General features: G+C 36.5%; 1 protein-coding gene across 18 annotated transcripts in view; it reads right to left on the bottom strand.

The window, feature by feature from the left end:
* Positions 1-14253, bottom strand: part of GABRA2 (gamma-aminobutyric acid type A receptor subunit alpha2) — a 150943-nt gene extending 136690 nt beyond the window's left edge. For 4 of the 18 annotated variants that reach the window (XM_016951803.4, XM_003310415.6, XM_063809655.1 and 1 more), the window contains exons 1-3: positions 13667-14062; positions 12552-12632; positions 9991-10106 (exon numbers count right to left, since the gene is read on the bottom strand). In XM_016951803.4, coding sequence (XP_016807292.1) covers positions 9991-10106; positions 12552-12622 — 187 coding nt within the window. In that variant the 5' untranslated portion in view covers positions 12623-12632; positions 13667-14062. Of the gene's footprint in view, positions 1-9990; positions 10107-10624; positions 10770-12551; positions 12633-13100; positions 13123-13154; positions 13465-13666; positions 14063-14183 lie in introns of those variants that run through there. The other 14 variants (XM_063809658.1, XM_063809661.1, XM_016951809.4 and 11 more) reach the window with 13 other exon arrangements.
* Between the last annotated feature and the right edge of the window lie 8303 nt (positions 14254-22556).

The following is a 22556-nucleotide window of genomic DNA, read 5'->3' as shown; positions in this document are numbered from 1 at the left end:
TTCTATTGTAATGACCCTTAAAAAATGCATGTAATTGAAAAAATTTGAACTCTCCAACCAAAAAATCTTAGTAACTCAGCATCTTTTGCACAAAATCTAAAATCTTCACAAGTAATTAAAACAGGAAATCTTCCATCTCTTTCTAAAAGTCCCCCATGACATTTGTCTTCCTCCTCTAAACCCTTCCAGTTCAAGTCTGGAGTTATCTTATGTCCTGGGAAGTTTTAAACATACCTAATTCTAAAAGCATCTGATCCCTTTGCCAACATAATGGAAACCAAATGCCTATCCAATACTTACTAAAATATGTTAGGTCCCATTATAAAACATAATCTAAATAACGTATTTTGTAGTACTACTTGGAGACATTTGTAATTTTTATACCTTCTTCAACTTTCCTTAACCTGGAGATGTAACTCTACTCCTCTACTCACAGACAAAATCCAATTGTACTACCCATTATATCGAAATACTCATGTGTTTCAGTATATTCCTGAAATATCCACAAAGTTATTAGACTTTGCTAACCATCTCCACCAAATATTTGAAAATATTATGACCTTATTTTAGTGTATTTTTTGATGACTACTATATGCATACTTATATATATCAGAAGGGACATCTTACTTTTTATTATGTTTTAAATCAAATTATTAATGCCCTAATTAATCATATTCTCTAAGAATACTGATATGCTTCTATACAAAAAAAAATGGCATCACACATATCCCTGAAACATTTTGCATTCACTCCCCTAATAAGTTTGTGACAATCTGAATGTTAATAAAAATATTTATTAAATGGATGCTCTCATGACAGAATACTATTTTAAAAAAATTATGTGAAACCATTTTCAATTTTTAACATGTTTTAATACTGAAATAAACAACAAGGAATATAGAGAAGGTGAAATAGGTAAGATCAAATTAAGATTGCATCTTAAAAAGGTATAATAAAAACACAAAAATAACAAAACTACCACTAATGCTAATTACTTAAACTGCAAAATCCAGTGAATAATTTGAAGGGATCTGTATCTGATGATAAGTTGATATCCCTAATTTGATGAGCTTCTGTATAAAATCATTTAATATTTAAACATTAATTTTCTTCTTATAATACCTTATTTGTAAATGATAAGATCTGTACCTCATGGGATGAGGGTATTTTAAGTTAAAAACAAAAATTTCCAGAATTCTGTGTTAACAACATTAAATATTTAGAAGAAATAAATATAATTCTCATCATATAACTCTTCATAAGTTTTTCATTTTGCTGTTCATGTCTAGTTTTTTTTTTCTTTTACCTGTAGCTCAAAACAAATAAGCTTTTCTAAAGAAGATAATTGAGGAGAATCCGGAAGTTTCTATTGGAATTAACACTGTCTTAGTACTTTTGGGAATGCCACACTTAAACACCCTCCACATCCCTGCTACAGACATAGAAAAATGTGCTCTCTGAGCCTTACACTCTTCTGTAGATATCATAATTCTTCGCCTCACAGTAAATATACCAGAAATCACTCTTCCCTTTATGACAGAATACTTAAAGTTCAATAAAGAAAACACAGAGTGGTTATACAGAATTCTTAACTAAGAAGAGAAAGAAGAAACCAGTGCCTAGAACACATGAAAGCCAGAACGAGCCAAAATATGGTGTGATATGAATTTATGCAGACTGGGTCTTGCTCGTGATAGTATTTCCAGCATTTAAAATAGTACCCGGCAAATCCTAAGCCCTTAGTAAGAAACAGTTGAATGAATGAGCTATACTTACAGCTACAAAACTTGGCTAACTCCAGTTAAAAGGTACAAGTAAAAATCATTTCCTACTTCTCTAAACTTCAATAGAATGTTCTTATAATGGACCATGTGTTCTGTGGTTTCAAGCTATTTTGAGAATGACAGTGTACATGCCTCATCTCCCCCTGAGGGACCTCATCTCCAGGAAGACCAACACCACACCTTGTATGTCTTTATATCTTGCAGAGTAGAGTGGCTGGCATATCACACTCTTTCAATACACATTTTAAGGAACAAAATACTAGAATAATTTCATTTGACTCTTTCCATGTTAACACATTGAAAAGTAATGAATTGTTTACTGGCCAATCTGTTCATTTCACTATCTTCACTACCAATATAGATTTCTACAAGGTGATTTATCTGTAGCAATCAAAATAGGACACTAAAACAAATGGATCAGTCATGCTTATGGTCCAATTTATCCACTGTGTATTAAGGGGGAGAGAAACAAAAACTTTGACTGCATCTGAGCTGAAGTGCTACAGGGAAAAAATACAGTGAGTGAGGCATGCTTGTGCCTGAAACAGCCAAAGTAAGCATCCCTCAAAATTATGACTGAGGACAACACCTTCACAACAGTGATGGTTGAAAAAACCAACTGCTATTCACCAAAAATGTTTTCAGATGAAAACAAAACACTAGTATTAGTTCATTAAAACATGGGTAGTGGCCAGGCGCAGTGGGTCATGCCTGTTATCCCAGCACTTTGGGAGGCCAAAGTGGGAGGATCACTTGAAGCCGAGAGTTCAAGACCAGACATAGTGAGATCCTGTGTCTACAAAAAATTTAAAAATTACCTGGGTGTGGTGGCACACACCTGTGGTCCTAGCTACTCAGGGGACTGAGGTGGGAGGATCACTTGAACCCGGGAGGTGGAGGCCACAGTGGGCTGAGATTGAGTCCACTGTATTCCAGCCTGGGCAACATAGCAAGATTCTGCCTCAAAAAAAAAAAAAAAGTAGGCAATATTTTCTGGGCCATGCACTTTACTGACATCACCTTGAATTTTGCCTGACACTTGCTGTATAGGGAGAAAGTGCTTCTATCTAATATAATACATACCAGCACTGCCACATATTCAGTCTGCCTTTCCTATAAAACAATCACAAGCTATATATCTGGTTAAAATAACCAACTGAGAAAAAATTCTGCAAAACTACCTCACCCTAACTATTTCCTAAGAAGCCTATCTTAGTCCCATTCTGCAGCAAGGAGTGGGCAAGCAACACACAGTGAGGTGTATGCAGAAACAATAAGATGCTTGTTAGTCATTCCTCAAAATATTAAAAAGCATCACAAAAAGCTGTACCTAACATTACCGTGTTTCTAGTTTAACCTAGCATGCACTGTGATGAAGTCCATCAGCATGCTATTTCCATGCCATATGGAGAGAAGTGGGATAGCCCCCAGGCAAAATTCAAGAAACTGACTCTGAAAGCTGTGTCCACAAGTCTCCAGCCTCCCCAGTGGCATCCCACTTCAGGCAGCCAAGCACATGTCTCATGCCTCCCACAAAGTAAATTTAAATAAATAGGAAATGACAAATAACTTGATATCAGTCATTTACACTTTTATTAAAAGCTATTTACATACGTGCGAAATCATCCCAATTTATTTTCATTTTCTCACTCATGAAATAATAAAATGCAGTGTTCCCTGTGACCTTTAGGCAGCCTAGTGGGTGGATCTCATGTGGAGCATGAAAGGGCTCTGAAATCTTCTTATGCGGAAGGCTTATTCTGAAGGTTATCCTACTCAGTGAACTTTAGGAGACCCCAGGAATCTGAGTCTGAAAGGCAGAGAGACTAGATTCTCAGCTGCCTCATGCTTCTGAAGGAGCATCAGCCTTGACTGCAGCTGCCTGATTGAGGAGAATGCCAAACATCACAGCTTTTCAAAGAAGCAGAAGCTTTAACATCTGGAGTTTACTCTGCCTTCATCTGAGGCTAGAACTACTTAACAGCTCAGCTCAATCTCTTCTTTCTACTCATCTTGCAACCTACCTTTCCCTATCTTCCCCTCGCCTCCACAGTTTTATATACTGAGATCTCAAACCACTCTCAGCATGTTCTCTCTCTCGATGTCTCCACCACCCATAATCATAAAGATAAGTATGATGTGATCAAGCATCAGGATATATACTCTAAAGTTTCAAGACTCAGAGGTTTTGCTGTTGAAGTGTCTGGTATATCCCAGGTTAGGGTGGTGACTGTGCTTTCAATTTTATAATATGTCCCTAAAATCATCATTTATATCATATAATGAGCTTTTATTCTGTAAATACAGCTTTGCTTCTATAGGCAAATTCATTATCTTGAATTGATGGTGCCAAATTTTTATATGTCATGACAGTAATCGTGAAGATAAATGCATCATCTTTTTCATTGGTTTTGTTTTCAGGGGTTTTGTTCATGTACAAAGATGTGCCCACACAATAAGACTGAATGCATAAGAAACACACAAATAACTTCTTTCTTTAAAGCTGGATCCTGTATGCCCCAAGTTTATCATGTTTTGGAAGTCAAAGCTTTTATAAATTAAATGCGACATGGGTTGATATATTCTATTTCATTTCTAGTAGAAGTGGTAGTAGAACCAACAATAACGATAATAATTTCTACATGTATTGAGTTCTTACTCTGTTTGCCAGCCACTGTCCAAAGGGATTAGATGTAAAAAGTAAAATAAGCCCTCAACAAACCAATAAGCCTTGTAATTTTACAAATAAAGAAACTGAAGCAAGGAGAGGTTCAGCAATGTGCTGAAAGTCATATAGTTAATATATAATAGGAACAGAATTCAAAAGCAGGCACTGATCTTAACCATTACTTCATGAAGTAATACAATGCTCTTTTGAGGTCAGAATTCCTCTTAGGTTCTGGGAGAGATCAGATTTTTTGGTATTAATTTTTGCCCACTCAATAGCCTCTATTTCATTTTTTTTATAAATTTGAGGAGTAATAAAATCCATGGAAACATGTTATCATACATCTCTCCACAGTCTAAGGATAAATATCCAAGAGTAAAGTTGAAAACTGACCATCATACTCTAAGTCTGTGTTCAGACCTCAAGTTTTTCATGATTTTTAAGCATAAAGCATCTTCAAGGTTTCAGAGTATAAAACAAAAGTACCAGGTTGGGAGAGGGTGGTTCTAACTAGCCAACCTCCTCGAAACAGTTTTTCAAAATGCAGTTAAGCATGGTACTCAATCTAGATTTTCCAGGCTGAATCTATAATTTAGATTCCAAGGCTTGTCATAGCTAATAGTTGTTACTCTTGATCATGTGGATGCCAGCTATCATAAATATATGAGGCCTGTCTACACATTCAATTTTCCAATGACCTTATAAAATTGATCCAAAATAACAAATGTTGCTCCTTTTATTCATTTAACAATGTGAAAGCCTCCTCTGAAATAGAAAAATCCATGGGAGATACCCCGACTTGTTACCTCTGATGACTAAATTGAAGACAAAGAGAAGACTTGATACAGTTATTAATTCTAGCTAATCTGCATCTACAGTCTTGTTAGATAAGATTTTGAGGCAATGCCATGTCAATTTTTCAGGCCCACAATGAAATAAGACTACCAAATGCATAAGGCCTACCAATATTTTCTTGACATGTTTTTCAAAGAATATTACTTTCTAACATAATATTCTCCTTGAAGAATTCTCCTCTGCTATACCTAACAATACTAATTCCTATCAATTGTATGTCACATTGCGCTTTCTTAAGAATTTCAATGTACTTGAGCCATATACTATTCCTGCGAGATATAAATAGAATCAGTGGAACTCCTCCTCCCACTTCACAGATGAGTAAATTAAGTCATAGATGGGATAAATGAATCACTCAAATCACACAGTTAGTTCATGGCAGAATCACAGGTACTGTAAATCAGGAGTCTGAGTAATTGGTGTAATAATTATCCCAATTCACCAAGAAATCAACTTAAAATATATTGGTGTTAATAGTGAGAGGCTGGTATAGTAATTAAATAATCACTCCATTGATTTTAAGGATGAAGTCAACTCTATAGTTGATCATTTTCATGGTGGCACACTGAAAGCAAAAATGAAATCAACTAATAAAATGGAAAGTCATTCAAGAGATATTTTGTTGAGTGCTTACTATGTGCCAGGCACGGTTCTAGATGCTTAGGATAGATATATCAGTGAATCAAGCTGCAAAACAAGCAAAAATCCCTGACCTCATAGAGCATACATTCTAGCAAAAGAAACAAAAATGTGCAATTAATGGTAATAAATTATATATATATATATACACACATACACACACACACACACACACACACACACATATATATATATATATAAAGTGCTAAAGAAGCACAAAGAAAAAATGAAATTGGGCAAAAGGGATCAGGATTGCTGATGGGTAGACAGGTTGGAGTTTCATTAAGTTGGTCAGGGTTGACCTCGTTGAGAAGGTGAGATCAGTGGATACACCAGGGAAGAGAATACAAGCAGGGAAAAGGCTCCACAGAGTATCCCAGTGTGTTCAAAGAGCAGGAAGGAAGCTAATGTGACTGAAGCGATGTTAGCAAGAGGGAGAGTTGTGTGAGGTGAGGTTAAAGAAAGAGTGGGGAGAAAAACCTTGCAGGGCCTTGCAGGTCGCCACAAGAAATAAATCCAACTTTTATTCTGAATGAATAGGACACCATTGCAAGGATCTGAGCAGTTGAGGGGCATGCTCTGACTTAAATTTTTAAAGGGATCTATTATTAATCGTTAAATGCCTTAAAATATTTTACTCAATATATTATATAATCTTTGTCATATAAATGAATCACAATGGACTCTCCTTCTCTCAGAATAAAATTCTATTATTCCCATTTTCCCAAAGAAAATATCCAGGCTCAAAATGTCTACAATAAGAGCTAGTAATGATAGAGCCAGGTGAAAAGAACAATTTTTCTAACTCATAGTTCAAAACCGGTTCCTCTTTTCTATGTACTCATTTATATCATAGTTATAAAGGAAAGAAAATAGCAATTGAGACTAATTAAATAGATTATCCATCAACAGAGATGTGCAGTTTGATACGTTAAAATCAAATTGAGCCCATTTTTCCCTTATTATTCATTTCTGGGAAATAATGATACAGGTAATTTCCCTGAGTTTTCCATTTGAAACGACATGTGTGCATTCAGACTAAAAATGTTGGATGCAGAGGTAATCATGATAATAATTTAAACTTGAAACAGTACATTTAGCAAGTTCTTCAAAGTCTTTTAGTTATTGTCATTTATTAACTGTCCACTAAATGCCAGTCGCTATGCTAAATTCATTGCATATATTATATTTAATATTCGTAAAAAATTTAAGAATGTCATTAGAAATCCTGTTTCACAGATGACAAATATAGATCCAGAGAGGCTAGCGATTGAAAGGTCACATACTGCTTAGCCCCAGAACCAGGATTTTACTAAATCTCCAGTCTAAAGCAAAGTTCTCTTCATTAAGAGCGATACTCAACATACCACCTCAACATTCCTAACTAAAAGGTCAGCCAGATATGGGTAGTCCCATTTTCCAGACAGTGAGCTGGTCACAGAAAAGTTAATCAAGCATCAACATTTATTTTATGACCACAATATGCAAATCAATATTTAGTTGCTGAGAAAGGAGGATTTATTATACACTATCTTGACTCAATGAGCTTCGAATCTTAATAGGGTAACAAGAGAAACATAAAATGGTAATAAATCATATATGATAGCACATAATATGTACCAGGAGACATAGTGCCAGTGACTAGTTAAAAAAAATTGAGAGAAAATTTCATCTGGGTGCTTCAATTCAGTTAAGAAAGATCTTTACTAAAAAGAACTGGTGTTAAGATGATTTGCATAGGAAAGGTAGAGTTTAGGTAAGCAGAAGGGATGAGGAAAAAATGATTCCAGTCAGAGGAGATCATATGACTAAAAGCCAAAGGAATAGATGAGCATGAATTATCAAGAGAAAATAAATAGATGTGTTTGAAAGGCAGGAAGAATTGGAGGTGGGGTAAAGTGGTAAATGAAACCAGAGAAATAGACTGTGGAAATCCTTGTTAAATTAACAATTTAAGGGAGGAGAGAAAGAATTGATATCATTGAAATGCCAATATGTAGCACATGCTTTGTGTACACTTTTTGTTTATATAATCAACTCAACAACCCTAAAGATAACTATATCACAGCCACAGAAACAGAGGTGATATGGCCAAGGCACAGCTTTGTGTGTGGATGGAGCAGAATTCCAGTCTAGACCTGTCTGCCTCCAAGGAATATGTTCCTTCCACTATCCCTCGCCACCATCTACCAAAGGAAATGGGGAGCCACTGTTGGCACTTGATCAAGAGAAGAGGGTGACATACGAAAAGGATTATAAAGCTAAAAGAAGACTGACCTGACTGTGAGATATTAGCATATGTTCAATATCAGAGGATTGAGGAAGGAACAGAATAACTCAAGAAAAGCCACTTCATGTATTGCATTAACCAAATTAACAAGGTAATGTAAATCTCTATTTGAATGCAAGCGTTGGAAATAAAAAGGATGCAAGATTTTACAAAAGAAATATAAGGAGATCAATGGCAATACATAAGTCCTCAAACAGGTAGTTTCTACTACCTAACCATATACCCAGAGGATAAATATTCCTCATAAAAATTCAAAGAGACAAAGTCTACAGGCTAACTTGGATATTTTAAAATTTGACAGCAGATGATTTATTTTAAAATAATATGATCTATGCCTTATGAAAAAAATCTGCCTTAGTGCAATATGCCTCTTAAACCACGATTGTGAATTATGGGAACCTTACTTCTTACTTACTAGGCTTACTTATCTTACACAAGTTTGGCCAATAGTTCATTGCCACATATGTTAACCTGGATAGTAATTCCTTATGTTCATGCTTGTTAGGCATATTAATTACTAATCAGATATTCTTTTCCTTTTTATTTTTCCTATTAGAAACTGAGCATATATTAAACAACTGAATTCTTCCTTCAGGATACAATGTGTCATACCTGTGAACATTATTCCTCTCTGGGATTTCTCTCTTAAAATGTAAGATATCACTCAGGGATTCAAGTCAAAAACTAATAGAAATTAAATGGCATATTATTGAACCAGTTGGGTCTCTTCCAACTTTTTTCTTACCCATGGACAACCCAAACCATACAATTGCCTAACATATATATATATAAACAAAACTCATATTTTTAAAAGAATTATTTGCATAAATATTCAGGAATTTAGTCAGACTAATACAAATCTTTTCCAGCAACTTAGCATTGCAAAGTCACCAAACCCGGCAATAACCAGGTTAACTACATAAATCTTGTATTAGTATCAACTGTTCAACTAATTTGTCTTAATTTTGAATTAACTGTGAAACTAAATGTCTTAATGATTATGAAACAAACAAGTGATAAACGTGATCATTAAAATTTAACATATTAGCCAAGCCAAATTTTCTTTCCCTTTTCGAATAAAAATATATTTATTTTTCTGAATAAAAAATTTTATTTTCTGAATATTTATTTTATTTTTCTGAATAAAAAATATTTAAATTTGAAATCAAACTGTGCCACAATTCAAAAATTTAGACCTATGTCTAACGTATATCTGAAATGTCTTTGAAAGTTTCAAGAATAACAAAGTTGTGCTGTATTCTAGAAATATCACATGCAAGTGTAAAGAAGTATCATCATAGAATGCCAAAAAGTGTATTCGTTAAAATACAACCACTACATTCTTAAATTTTTTATGTTCCTCATTTCTGTGTATCTGAGCTGACATGAAAATATGATCAAAGAAAGTAAATATACTTTCTTTACACATGAAATATACTTTCATATGTATATCTGCTCAATAATGCTAGATTTTAACATACTCTAAGTGTGAGAAAGTTAATTTAAAAACTATTCATGCAGAAAGTCTGGGCTCCATATGACTTTAGGCATTCTATGAAAGATATGTTAAATACATTATGTATGTATAAAAGGAATCACAGATAATATTTTTTCATATATCTTACTTTCTATTTTCTATAATTTTATATACACAGTGATGCATTCATATATAAAAGTATTAAAATAGGAATATTACCCTTAACTTTTAAAGGCATTATTTTACAAGAGTTTTAAAAGAGGAAAACTATTTTTACCTCCCAGTCCTGGTCTAAGCCGATTATCGTAACCATCCAGAAGTCTGTCAAGAATTCTCGTAAAGATGGTAATGTTATTTTTAGCCTCATCTTCTTGGATGTTAGCCAGCACCAACCTAAACAGATAATTTTAAAAGCTGATATATATACATATGTGTGTTTTGCAAATGCCAACATGCTTTTCTTCCTTAATTTAAATTTTAACACTCCCTGAGCTATTAGTACCACCCGTTTTCCTCCTTTTTTTTTTAACTTCTATAAATATCGGTATGTCTTCAAAAAAGGTAAACATGAAATTGAAATAGATTCTAAATAGTAGATTATCAGAAGTTTGATGTTAACATTATTTGAGATTCTTGCCCCTTTAACATTTTATGTGGACTATTCATTTTCTTTCTAAATCCATCTCCTGGGATATATTATGATTGTAGATTACCACATGCAAACACTATTAGTATTGCTATTCTACAGTTAGAAAATTCCAATAATCAAACAGACTCCTGAAATAACCGTTTTCAATATTAATTGGAAAATAAATTGCTTTTTTGGAGGTAAATATATTTTCTATCTCTCTCATAAGTGTCTTTCTTTTTCATATGTATTTTTCTCTTTTAAATCAGGATTTTTTCCTTACTTTGGGTATACCTCCACCCAATGGCCAAGTGCAATATAAGCATCGGGGAAACTCCACTGGCTATGTGCCAGGCTCCATGTAGCCAGGAGGTGGAGGTGGGCTCTGAAACCATCAGCAACACATACACAGCTGCAGAGATCCTTAGAGCCTAGTTCTTCCTGATTGGTCTCTGAGAAGAGCAATATTGTAAAGATTAAAATGCCTAGTTACTTTGTTTTGGTGACAATTTTGTAGAAAGAACAAATGGTCTTAAAATATCACCAGAAAAGCTTTAGAAATTGTGATTTTCTCCATTATTTCTCCATCATAAAGCCAAACACCTGATTCTGTGACATGCAGCAATTTGTTGCAGAAGCAACTAAATGTATAAAACAGAATGTCCCTTTTCATTGTCTTTTTTTTTCTCAGAATGAATCAGAGATTTAAATTGCTGGCTCCAAAAAAGAATCATTTATATAATAGAATACAATACTGGCATAAGCATTACTGGTCAAATATAGAACAGAAAACTAGTTGAGAGAAGTATGGTTAAACACTGAGATTTTCAATGATTATTAATTGATCATGGATTGTCCACTCTTTTAAAATAAAAGACAATATGTAATTACATTCTGATCAAGGTGCATTGTATAAAATATTATTAAAAGTGTCCATTTGCGTTTAAATGATTACAGACCTAGTAGTTATAAATAGTCACGATACATCAAAAACTGGTAACCAACTTCAAACAAATACTGTCTTAAGAGCAGAGAAAATATTAAAATATTCAAATGAAGATAAACATCTACAAATTAAGTAAGTGTATCACTTTATACCCTCTAGCCTCAAAAGTTTCTGTATTGCCTACTTAAGCTAATTTTAAAACCAATAACTAAGATGTTCATAAAGTTCCACATATTTTCATTTGAAAGTGTTTCTTAATCACATTTTATATTTTCTTTCTCAAATCAATATGTAGTCATTAAATTAGTAGATATTTTCCAAATAAAAACAAGGCTTTATGAGATAGATGGCGTCTCAATTCTAAGAAATGTTTTCATACTTTGACCATTACTTGGACAATAAAATAAAAAGTTAAAAGAGAAATAAAAGTATAATAAAGACTTATTAGATTTTTAAAAATAAATAGTTACAAGAACATTCTTATAAAACTTGTATCTTAAGTCTTCTGGTATTTTGAGAATCATATCCTAAAGGCATTAAAGAAAAGATGTCCACTGATGATGAAAATCAGGAAAGTCTACAAAATAAAATGAAGTTACTGAAAGCAATAAAAATTAATTTCATGTTTTTATAGCATAGGCAAAAGAAAATTCATTACATATTTTAAATCAGTACTCCTGACTGTAAGCATTTGAGAAAAAAATCTTAATAATGCAAAAAGTTGATGATTAATAAATCTAGCTTTTGTTTCATTGTTTGTGATTGTGAAGTTGTATACTACCTCCACCTAGAGGTTTAAGACTCACACATCTTTTGGGTTTTCTATAGTGACTAAAGGAGCCATACCATTAAAAAAAGAAAAGAAAAAGGAAAAAAAATTAGTTAACACTCAAATCACTTAGCTGGTACTTTTCTGTCAGCTCGAAGGAAAACTTGGCTTCCTTATCGAATCCTGGTGTTATATTATAAGTGCCTATAATTAATCACTTCAATTCCTTGTAGGAATATGTCATTGAAAGGATTTTCTTTTCTTCTGTGAATGTTCTGCATGGAAAGTGTTTCTGTTTGCTTTTGGATCTTATCACTGAGAACGAGAAGCAGTGAAGTTTTTACAGTCTACTACTTCATAGTTCACTTTCCCCATACACCCCCTTTTCTGAGAAATAATTCTTTAAAACACCCTTGATTTTCAAAAGCATTAATGGCCTACAAGAAACACATCTTTGCCCTGAATTAAAATAGTCAAATACAATAAATATCTCACCTGGCAGGGTCCCACACCAAGAAAACAAAAAGCAGGAACTGCATGTTGTAGATGTTCAATTTTGTCTTCATCACCGCCGCTCTTTACAAAGCCATGGAATGAAAAACAAAATACACTTAAAATTGCCTTCAGTTCCACTATCCAAGTAACCCCAAAGAATATCCTTTTAGTTAGGGATTCGTGTTAAAGCTATGGAGATTACTTCCTGGACTGTGTGTAGGACTTGATGATTGAGAGACGATTTCTTTTTTATGGACCCCCACCCCCACCCTTTTCCTTTCTGTTTCTTTCGTTTTTTCTTTCTTTCTTTCTTTAACAGCAAGATGACCAAGTAATCAGACTTCTCTCTGCCAGGAACGTCCCCCAGCCTCATCATCAGCAAACACTGTTTTGCGCACACATGTAATAATAACACCCTGGACTTTAAACTGGCATAGCAGCTGGAAAGGGAATGGGTTGGAGGGGAGGGGAGGAAAGGAGGGGAGGGGAGGAAAGGAGAGGAGAGGAGAGATGGGTACTTCACGCCACAACCCCCTCAACCAAGACCACCTCCGCAACCACAGCGGGAAAAGCTAGGGGCAGGCAGCCCACTTTTGCAATTACTCTACATTACAGTGAACTGCGGTCCTCACGTCTTCTTTTCTTCACTCCCCTTAACAAAATAAAATAAATAATTTCCCTTCCTGCCCACCCACGGTTGCCCAAGACCAAGTCTTAGAGGCAGCCGGGTTCCGATCAAGTGCTGCGAAACGACGCGTTTGACAGCTGCTCTGGAGCCGAGGATCACAATAAGAGAAGGCGCGTGAGGCTCCGGCAGCAAACACCAGCCAGGCAGGCAGCGGTAATCACAGTGAGCAAAGTTGAAGACTATAAAAGAGCCAGGCTAACGTGCTGCCGAGCAGGTGTCCTGGATTTTATTGTAGTTGCAAATATGCTTCTGGTGATAAGTATCGAAATTATTTTTTAAGTGCGCTGGGGAGGAGGGAGGTGGGGGAATTGAGCCTCCTCCGTTTCCAGGGAGCCTCTGAAAGTGGGGTTGGGGGAGATGAGGCATGCACGTCAGGCAAAGACAAACAGGAAAGGGTCTCTATCGGGACCAACGTGTGCGACCCTACCTGAAACGGCAAGCAGAATTCGGTGTTTTCTTCCTTTTGCCCTGATCTTGACGAGATAGGAAACTTGAGAGAGAGAGAGAGAGAGAGAGAGAGAGAGAGAGAGAGAGAAAGAGAGGGAGAGAGAGAGAGACCGAGACTGCAGCAGCCAAGAGAGCGTGGAGCGATGGGCTGGTGGAAGCCGGAGAGGAGCGCTAGGAGCCGCGGCGGCGGCGCGAGGTGTAGAAGGAGGCGAAGGCGTTAGTAGTGGCGGTGATGGGCGGAGGAGGAGGAAGAGGAGGAGGAGGAAGAGGAGGAGGGGGAAAACGATGACAGGAGCTGGGGCCGGGGGGGAAATTGGGGGGACGCGGGCGGAGGCGCGGTGCGCGCCGGCGGTGGCGGGCACGAGCCCCGCGCCTGGAGGAGGAGGAGTCAGGCCGGGTAGGAGGGCTAAGGAGGTTCCCGGGAAGGCAGGGCCCCCCCACCCCCCCCAACACACACACACTCCCCTGCCTCGATCCCTGGATCCCTGGTAACTGACCGTCGCCCGCCTGGCACTAGCAGCGGCGCAGACCCGGGCGGCGTCGGGCGCCTGGGTGCGCTCGGAGCGCCGCTCCCCTCGCCCACACCTCGCCGGAGGAGCGGAGCCCACGCGCAGCCCCGGGCTGCTCCCCGAGGCCGCTTGCTGGGGCTTCCGAGAGGCCCCAAGGTTCCTGACAGGGCTGCTGGTGGGTGTTGGTGTAAAGTCGGGAATGCAGTGTGGCTGTGATGCCCTAGATCCCTGGGGCCGCGCCCTGCCGCCCGTCCCCCAACATCACCCTACTGTGGAGCGACGTGGCTGCTAAGAGGTAAAGAGGTTCCGCTCCTGCTGGAGGGCAAGGGGACTAATCACGCCTTTACTTAGTCATCAACGCATCCACGCAGGACCAAGTTCAAAGCATGTTGCGTGAAATCAGACAGCAGGAAGTTTATCTGATTCCTTAACCCTCCTGATATACCATTCATTCCTTCACACTCCTGCAATAAAGACCGATTTCCCCTGAAAGCTCTGAGAGCTGGAGAATTCCCTTGAGCCAGTCAGTAAAGTCCATTTGCAGATTACACACACACCTTGGGAAACCTCCCGCTCACTTCCAGCAATCCTTTTCCAACCTCTTTTCACAGGCGCCCTCCCTAGCAGGTGATCAAACTCAATCAACAGCTCCAAAAAGTTTACATTACCCAGGAGCAAAAACGGACCTGCTGTGTTTCTACTACCTCTGCAACTCATTCCCCAGTGAGAGGAAAGGTAACAACGTTTGAGGTTTTCCCCCTTTAGGGCTTTTTGCTGGCAAAGGGACTTGGAATTCCAGTCCCATCTTACACTTTCAGCATTGTGTGTTTGATCTGTCTCATTTCTGTTCTGTTTTATCTGAGGCGATAAAATCCAAACGTGCAACTTGAACAAAAAAAAAGGGGGGGGGACATTTTCCTTTTTGTACTGCACAGAAGACAGAATGTTATGCACATTTTACTAAGGCAAAGCAGAGCCAGTGTTTATCTCCTCCAGAAGTTGTTATAAACGTTAGACAATTTAAAGGAAAAAAGAGAGATAAGTATGCTGATATGTTTCTGTCATTTTACATTCAGAGTCAATATGTGCCAAACACTTCAATTTTGTTAGTTATGCACCAAAAATTCAGATGTTTTTCCTAGATGGTGCAGTTTTTCTAACAGGCACTGCTAATCTACAGTAAATTTTAGCTTTGCTTTGAAGATTATGGGAGGAGAGTAAAACCTTTACATTGTAAATATTTCCAGCTGTCCTTTTTAATCTATTAATCACCATTTTCTGGATGAACATTTAATATGTTACAACCTAAACAAACATTCGCTCTCTTATTTAGCTTGCTCTGTGAAGAATGGAACACCACCCAGCTCTCTCCTCCATCATTAATATTCTTTTCCTGACTTGCCCATTGCAGTCTAATTGAAATTCACAAAGATAAAAAGCATGCCATTTAAAACCTTGCAACCAGAGAACCTAAGTATCTTATACTTGGCATGAACAGTTCACTTGCTACTGTATTTTCCTATTTTCCATTTCTGTGAGTCAATCTTCATTAAAATCTCTATCACCTCTCCATTTATATTACTAATAAATTGTTGATATTTTGATAATGGAAGTTAAGCAGTGTATGGTTTCTTCCCAGCCTTAATTGCTATGCTCCAACAAAATTTTTCTTTAATGAATGTCACAATTTTTGTAAATATATTCATATATTATTATAATACTTATAAGGTCTTCTCCTGGATTCTAATATCAAATTATAAATGTTAGTTTTAATTTTTTCATTCAACTTTTATATCAATGGGAATTGTTTGTTCTGAGGAATTAGCTTTTCCCATTAGCACCCTTATTAAATATGTAATTTCAATGACATATGACCCTCTTATATGACACTTCACAAAGTTCAAGCTGCTTTGAATGTTTTTCACCATTTTGGTTTTTTTTTCTGTAAGTGTATGTTACTACATCCCACCAATTTAGAGATGCATTTACTGAAGAATGACCCACAGTAAAAACTAAATTTAAAAGTTTTCATTATAAAACCTTGATTTTTAGTTCTCACAAAATGTTTTACAATTTTAAATGTTGGATAGCTGTAACTTAAACTTCAAAGCACATTAAAGGAAATGGAACTAGAAAAGCTGATTGTGGGCAGCAGATTTCTGGTGTTTAGCCATATCTATACTGCTATTTTGTTGTATTACTAGCCCAGACAAATTTCTCTGGAAATTTGGAGGATTATCCAGCTTCCTCAAACAGCTGACAAACTCAGCCAGATTTTCTTATCTGCTCTTTGTGATAGAGTGCAGGTTAACTGCCTGAGATCTGAGCCAGCCTGTGGGGGTCGTGACTAAGCTCTTCCTACCCACTCCTTTCAGAGCATGTCCTAAGGCAACCAATCCTGAGGAATAATTGACAACTAATTGGTTGCCAGTAAATCCATTCCCATACAGTCTTGGGCAGCACAAAACCTTCTGTTTCAAACCTCTTTGAATTACTGATCAACAAATTAGGTTGGTGGGTGGAGGTGGTCACTTCTTACATATTCCCCAACCCCAACGCTGAAATTCTTAAGGAAATTTCCACATAAAGACCATGAATAAAAGAAAGCTGAAGAATTGGGAGATCTTGGTTTTGTCTGATTTCTTATTAGCTGACATCTCACAATATTGTACAATTTTAAGATTTGTTATAAAAACTGTTCATGTTCTTGAACAGATATTTTGTACAGCTTCCATTTTTAGAGCTCAGCCTAGCATTACTGCTATAGAGAGCTACTACTTTATATGCCCTAGGGGACTTCATTAATCTTTAAGCTTTCTATAGAGTGATATGTGTATAGAAGTATATATATTACATATGTATATATATAATACACCTATATTTATTGTACACTTATATGCATACATACATATATACAAATATGCTAATATATCTGTAGATAAATATATATCAGAACTAATAAAAATAGACATGAATATTTTAATAAGGATAGCATTTAAATACCACAATTCTACAAAATACATTTAATCTTACTACTACATGAATTGGATCATGGTGATCTTTACATGCTTTAAAGAGCAATATCATAATTACTTCAACAAGAATAGCATCTCACTATATTTAACTTTTTAAACTCTCAGCACATATTTCATATAATACATTTGTGTATATTTTAACTACATACATTCCTATGTGATTCATTCATTTGAATGAGAATACAAATTTATGAAAAATCAGGAACTGAAGCACAGATTATTCTGTTTTCAAACAATTTAATATTATCTTCTACTTTTTCCCATTGAACTATTTACTAATTTCAAAGTGGACCTGGAGTATGTGTCAGTTCTCACATATTCACCACATTACTGAAAGACAAAAATGAAACAAAACCGGTGCAAATTCTTAGCTGACAATTATCAATTCAAAACCAGGACTTGGTCAAGCTCTATTTTTCCCATATGTTGCATTTAGATGGAGGGTTAGGCCCCAAGGTTCTGAGAGAAGAAACAGCTGTAAAGTGGAAGTAACTAGTTTCACAAACAAATAATTCCAAAACTACTCTCTTACATTCACGGATCTAGGTCACATTTCATTAGAGCTAAATATATCATGTGTATTAGCTTGGATAAACTATTCACATTACCTTCTTCAAATAGAATTAGTAACTTTCTGTTTACCAAGTAATTTTACAAATTCTCATCCAACTTGCAAATTGAATATATCAAGCATTCAGGATATCCTGGTGGTTTCTGAGATTTTTAAAACAGTTTACAACAAGACACACATAAGAATTATTTGTAAGAAAATTATTTTACCTTCCTTTTTTGAAATTATAGGTATAATTTATTTTTAGGTTAATCAATTCCTTTCTAAAACAAAGATAAAACTCTGGTAATTCAAACCAAAAATTTCCTCATTGAAAACTATGCTTGTTAATGAAGTATAAGCTGCTACATGATCAGCAGCTTTACCTGTGAGACATGTCCTTTAAATGATATTCATAGTAATGACAAGAATAAAAGGAAACCTGTAATGTCTTCATTGGTATAATAGCTTAGATTCCATTCTCAATGTTTTGTATTAACTCATTTAATCTTCAAAAGTAAGAAGTTATTATTATTTCCATTTCACTGATAAGAAGGTTTAGACACAGAAATATTAAGCCGACTCAAGGTCTCACAGTGCTGGCAAAAGGAGTAGAGCCCTGGCAACATGGCTCCAGAGTTTCCGTAACTACTATACTATTTGTAATAGCACCTTATCATGCGCAATTATTCAGACAAAGGCAACAACAAGAACAACAAAATCAGAAAACATAGCGAGTCCAGGACCTAATTTGAACCCATTTATAAACACCTCAGGTAGGATAAGATTGGTCCAACTGAAGGATTATTCCAGTATCATTATTTATAGCATCAAAACACTTACATCTCAAGAGGAACAGAGGGTATATATAGTGAAGAAATAAACGAAAAATATAATCAGGCTATGGGCATTTTATGGTCAATCAGTGCGACATGAAAGAGAAAATAGAAACCAATTATTTCTAAGAAAAAGTGAGTAATGCTATGGCAAATTAATTATGGATATCAAATGATTTTAAATATAGATCATTTCTCTTTGGTAGAGACTTTTTGTATTTGAGAGAGTGGCTTGCTCATAGATGCTCAATAAATAATTGCTGATCTTTGTAAAGTTAAGCACTTTGGAATACAAATTGGGAGCCTTGGTTCCAGAGCCTGACCTTGGGCAGTCTTAGCTATGACATATTCTGTTACCTCTTAGAGCTCTATCTCTGTCCATCACTGACTATCAGTGCTTAGATACCTTTTTTCCTCTACCTTTTCACCTTTCCCCTACGGAAATCCTGAACACTGGGAGATATTCATTCTAGACTCTTTCTCAACCACCCACCAGTACCGTACACATACACACACACACACACACACACACACACACAATTACTATCGCTGAGAAAGTACCTCCTATCTATCCATCATCTGAACCATTCTATTCATTACCAATTCCATAGCCTTATCTCTATCCTCACTTGGAATACTGCAATACTAATAAACAGTGGCCTACTAATTAGTTTCTCTGCCTCTGATCTTCGTTTTCTCCAATCTATCTTCCATTGAAACAACAAAAATGTTTCTAAAACTAATTTTGATAGTGTCACTCAGCCATCTAAAATGTTTTCTTGAGAACAGTATAAGGTGCAAACTCTTTTGCATATCACATCTGACTTCAAATTATAGCTTATACCTCCAGTCTCAACTCTGCTTTCTCTGCACACTCCTTGTTACACACATGCACACACATGCGTGCACATACACACACACGCACACACATCCATAGCCAGCATTCATTTTTCAAGCATCATTCTTTCCTCTATGCTTCCTGCAAACATAACTTTTTGCATTTCTCTCAAGAGCCAGTGGTTTCATGTCTCTATGCTTTTGTTTCTCACTGTCTTCCCCTACTGGAATGCCACGTTCACCCTATCTACCTGATGAACACTCCAAGTTTCAGCCATGTAAACTACTTCTTCTTCCAGATAAAATTATCATGCCTTACTTTTTACTCCTGTTGAACTTAGCACAAGCATTTAACATTAAACCTAGAATATTCAACTGAACTTATTTATTAACTTTTCTATCACACTGTCTTAGTCATTTGGGGCTGCTATAACAAAATACCATAAAATGTGTAGCTTTTAAACAACATAATTTTACTTTGTACAGTTCTGAAAGTCAAGAACTCCAAGATCCAGGCACTGCAAGATTCAGTGCCTGGTGAAGGCATGCTTTCTTGTTCATAGATGGTGCCCCTTGCCATGTCTTCACATAGTAGAAAGGGGGAGGTAGCTCTCTGGAGTCTCTTCTATAAGAACACCAATCTCATTAATTAGGACTCTGCTCTCAGGACCTAAGTATCTCCCAAAAGGCCTCACCTCCTAATACCACAGGGATTGGGATTTCAACACGCGAATTTTGGGAGAACACAAACATTCAGATCATAGCACTCACCCTATTGAACTGTGAGCTACTTAAAGGCAGAAGGAGACTCATCTAAGCTATCTTTACCTTCTACATGCATAGGCAGAATCAAGCATATATCATCTTTCAGGAAATTCTTGAGGACATGAGCATCTGTACCTTCATATGTGATATAGTTTGGATATTTGTCCCCTTTAAATCTCATGTTAAAATTTGATCCTCAGTATTGGAAGTGGGGTTTAGTGGGAGGTATTTGGGTTATGGGGGCAGGTCCTTCATGAAGGTCTTTGTGCCCTCCCCCAGTAATGAATGAGTTCTTCTTCTATTAGCTCCCTTGAGATCTGATTGTTAAAAGAGCTTGGCACTGCCTTCTCTCTCTCTTTCTTTCTTCATCTTTCCATGTGATGCCTTCTGTCCAATGTCTTCTGCCATGAGTGGAAGCAGCCTGAAGCCCTCACCAGAGGTAGATGCTGGTCCTGTACAGTGCCAGAAGAACCATAGGCCAAATAAACTTATTTTCTTATAAATTATCCAGGTTCAGGTATTTATTTATAGCAATGCACAATGAACTAAAACAATATGTATATGGGAATCATAATCCTTCCTTCAGAGGAATGAGATGTTACAGAGAGTTGAGGTTAAGAGCTCAGACTCTGGTTCTAAATCCGAATCCTGCTGCTTATTCACTATACAACCTTTGACAAATTCCTTAGCCTTACCTTGTCTTAGTTTTCTTACCTGAAGAATAAAAGTATTTGTAGAACCTACTACTTTTGGTCATCACAAGTATTTTATGAGTTGATATATGTGCACAGAACAACACATGGATCATAGACAACACTACACAGTGTTTGCTGATGTTACTGAAGTATTTGAAAGCTGTTAGATCACTGCCTCCACATTCAGATGATGAGATTTAGTTGCATGCACAGCACTTGAATTTGTTGATTTTTTTGGCTCTTACCTTTTCCCATGAGTGTGAATATGTTCCCATCCACTCTTTCCCACCCACATTCAAGCTCCCACATTCACAGAATGACCTGTCAGAGCCCAGCACATATACCTACATTCTCTTACTTTGCATTAGATTATTTTTTCTCATGAATACATTGTTTCCCTCATTCCCTCATTTTTTTTCTGCTCTTTTTTTTCTCCTGTCCTCCTTTTAGTATCCTATGCCCTCCTTTTTATTCCAGCTCGGCCTGTTTCCATCTTTCGTTAGTTCTCTAATGTCCCCTTTTCCTCCCTCTTTCTCATTAGCATTCCTACATAGCATACATCTGCATTTGTGTATGCACTTGTCTTTTGGCATATGGAAAAATGTGTGTTTATAAGAGTGCATACAGATAAGAAGACAGTGTCTATTTAAGCAGATGGGAATGTGAGTGCTTATGCTGCACATGGATGGGCATCCCTGCCTGTGTTTCTGGGTAAAGGCCTCTGTATAAGCAATACTATTAAATCCACTCAAATGCATGGTATTGATCCATTATATTAATTGAATTGAAAAGTCAAGAGGGGCTTTATTTTTTAAATTGGCTACTGATTTGCCTGAATTTTTTTTTAAAGTCACATGTTTAAATGAAGCCCAAATCTGTAACACCTAGAGAGCTAAATTCATTTGTCAACGTGAAGGCATCCAGCTGCCCCTCCTACCCATGCCCTAGAGTGAAATATGGTTAAAAGTTGCTCTTCCTTTTTCTGTGATTTCGGGTATCCAGTACGTATTCAGTTGGAAAAGAGAAATATGAAAATTTTCTGCATTATGAATTAAGAGTTAACAAATTATCCTTAAAATAGGATAACAAACAATTAAAATAACAAACTATTCCAAAATATTTTGGTGGGGAGGGAGACATTTTTATAGAGGCTAATGATGGTGCTCTCCAGCATTCTTGCTCTCCAGCAAATATTGCCAGTTTCCAGCATAGATGTATGAACAGATCAAATTTTCTCACTTTCCTTGAAATTAGAGTTGCTAATGAAAATTGCTCTGACAAATGATAGGGAAGCTAAACAGACTTAGGCCATTTCCAGATGGAAACTGGATGAATGAGTGTCTGATTCACCATGTTTACTCCTTCCCTGTTACCTGGGTATGACCAGTGATGCTCCAAATAGTGCTGGTTGCTCAGTGGGTCCTTGAATGAGGATGACGAAGTTCAGAACTCTTAACTGACTGGCACTGAACTTATAGCATGGACGAGAAATACATATTTGCTGCTATAAGCCTCTAAAATTTGGAGTAGTATCTACTACAGAATAACTTGATCTCTCCTTACAGCTGAAATATGAGGAGAAAAGCAAAGTTTTTTTGTCTTGTTTTAATACCAAATATTGATTGATGAAGTGGCATATAAAA

Source organism: Pan troglodytes, chromosome 3 (genome assembly GCF_028858775.2).
Source record: "Pan troglodytes isolate AG18354 chromosome 3, NHGRI_mPanTro3-v2.0_pri, whole genome shotgun sequence".
NCBI classification, from domain to species: Eukaryota; Metazoa; Chordata; class Mammalia; order Primates; family Hominidae; genus Pan; species Pan troglodytes.
This window is presented reverse-complemented; position numbering and strand designations above follow the sequence as displayed.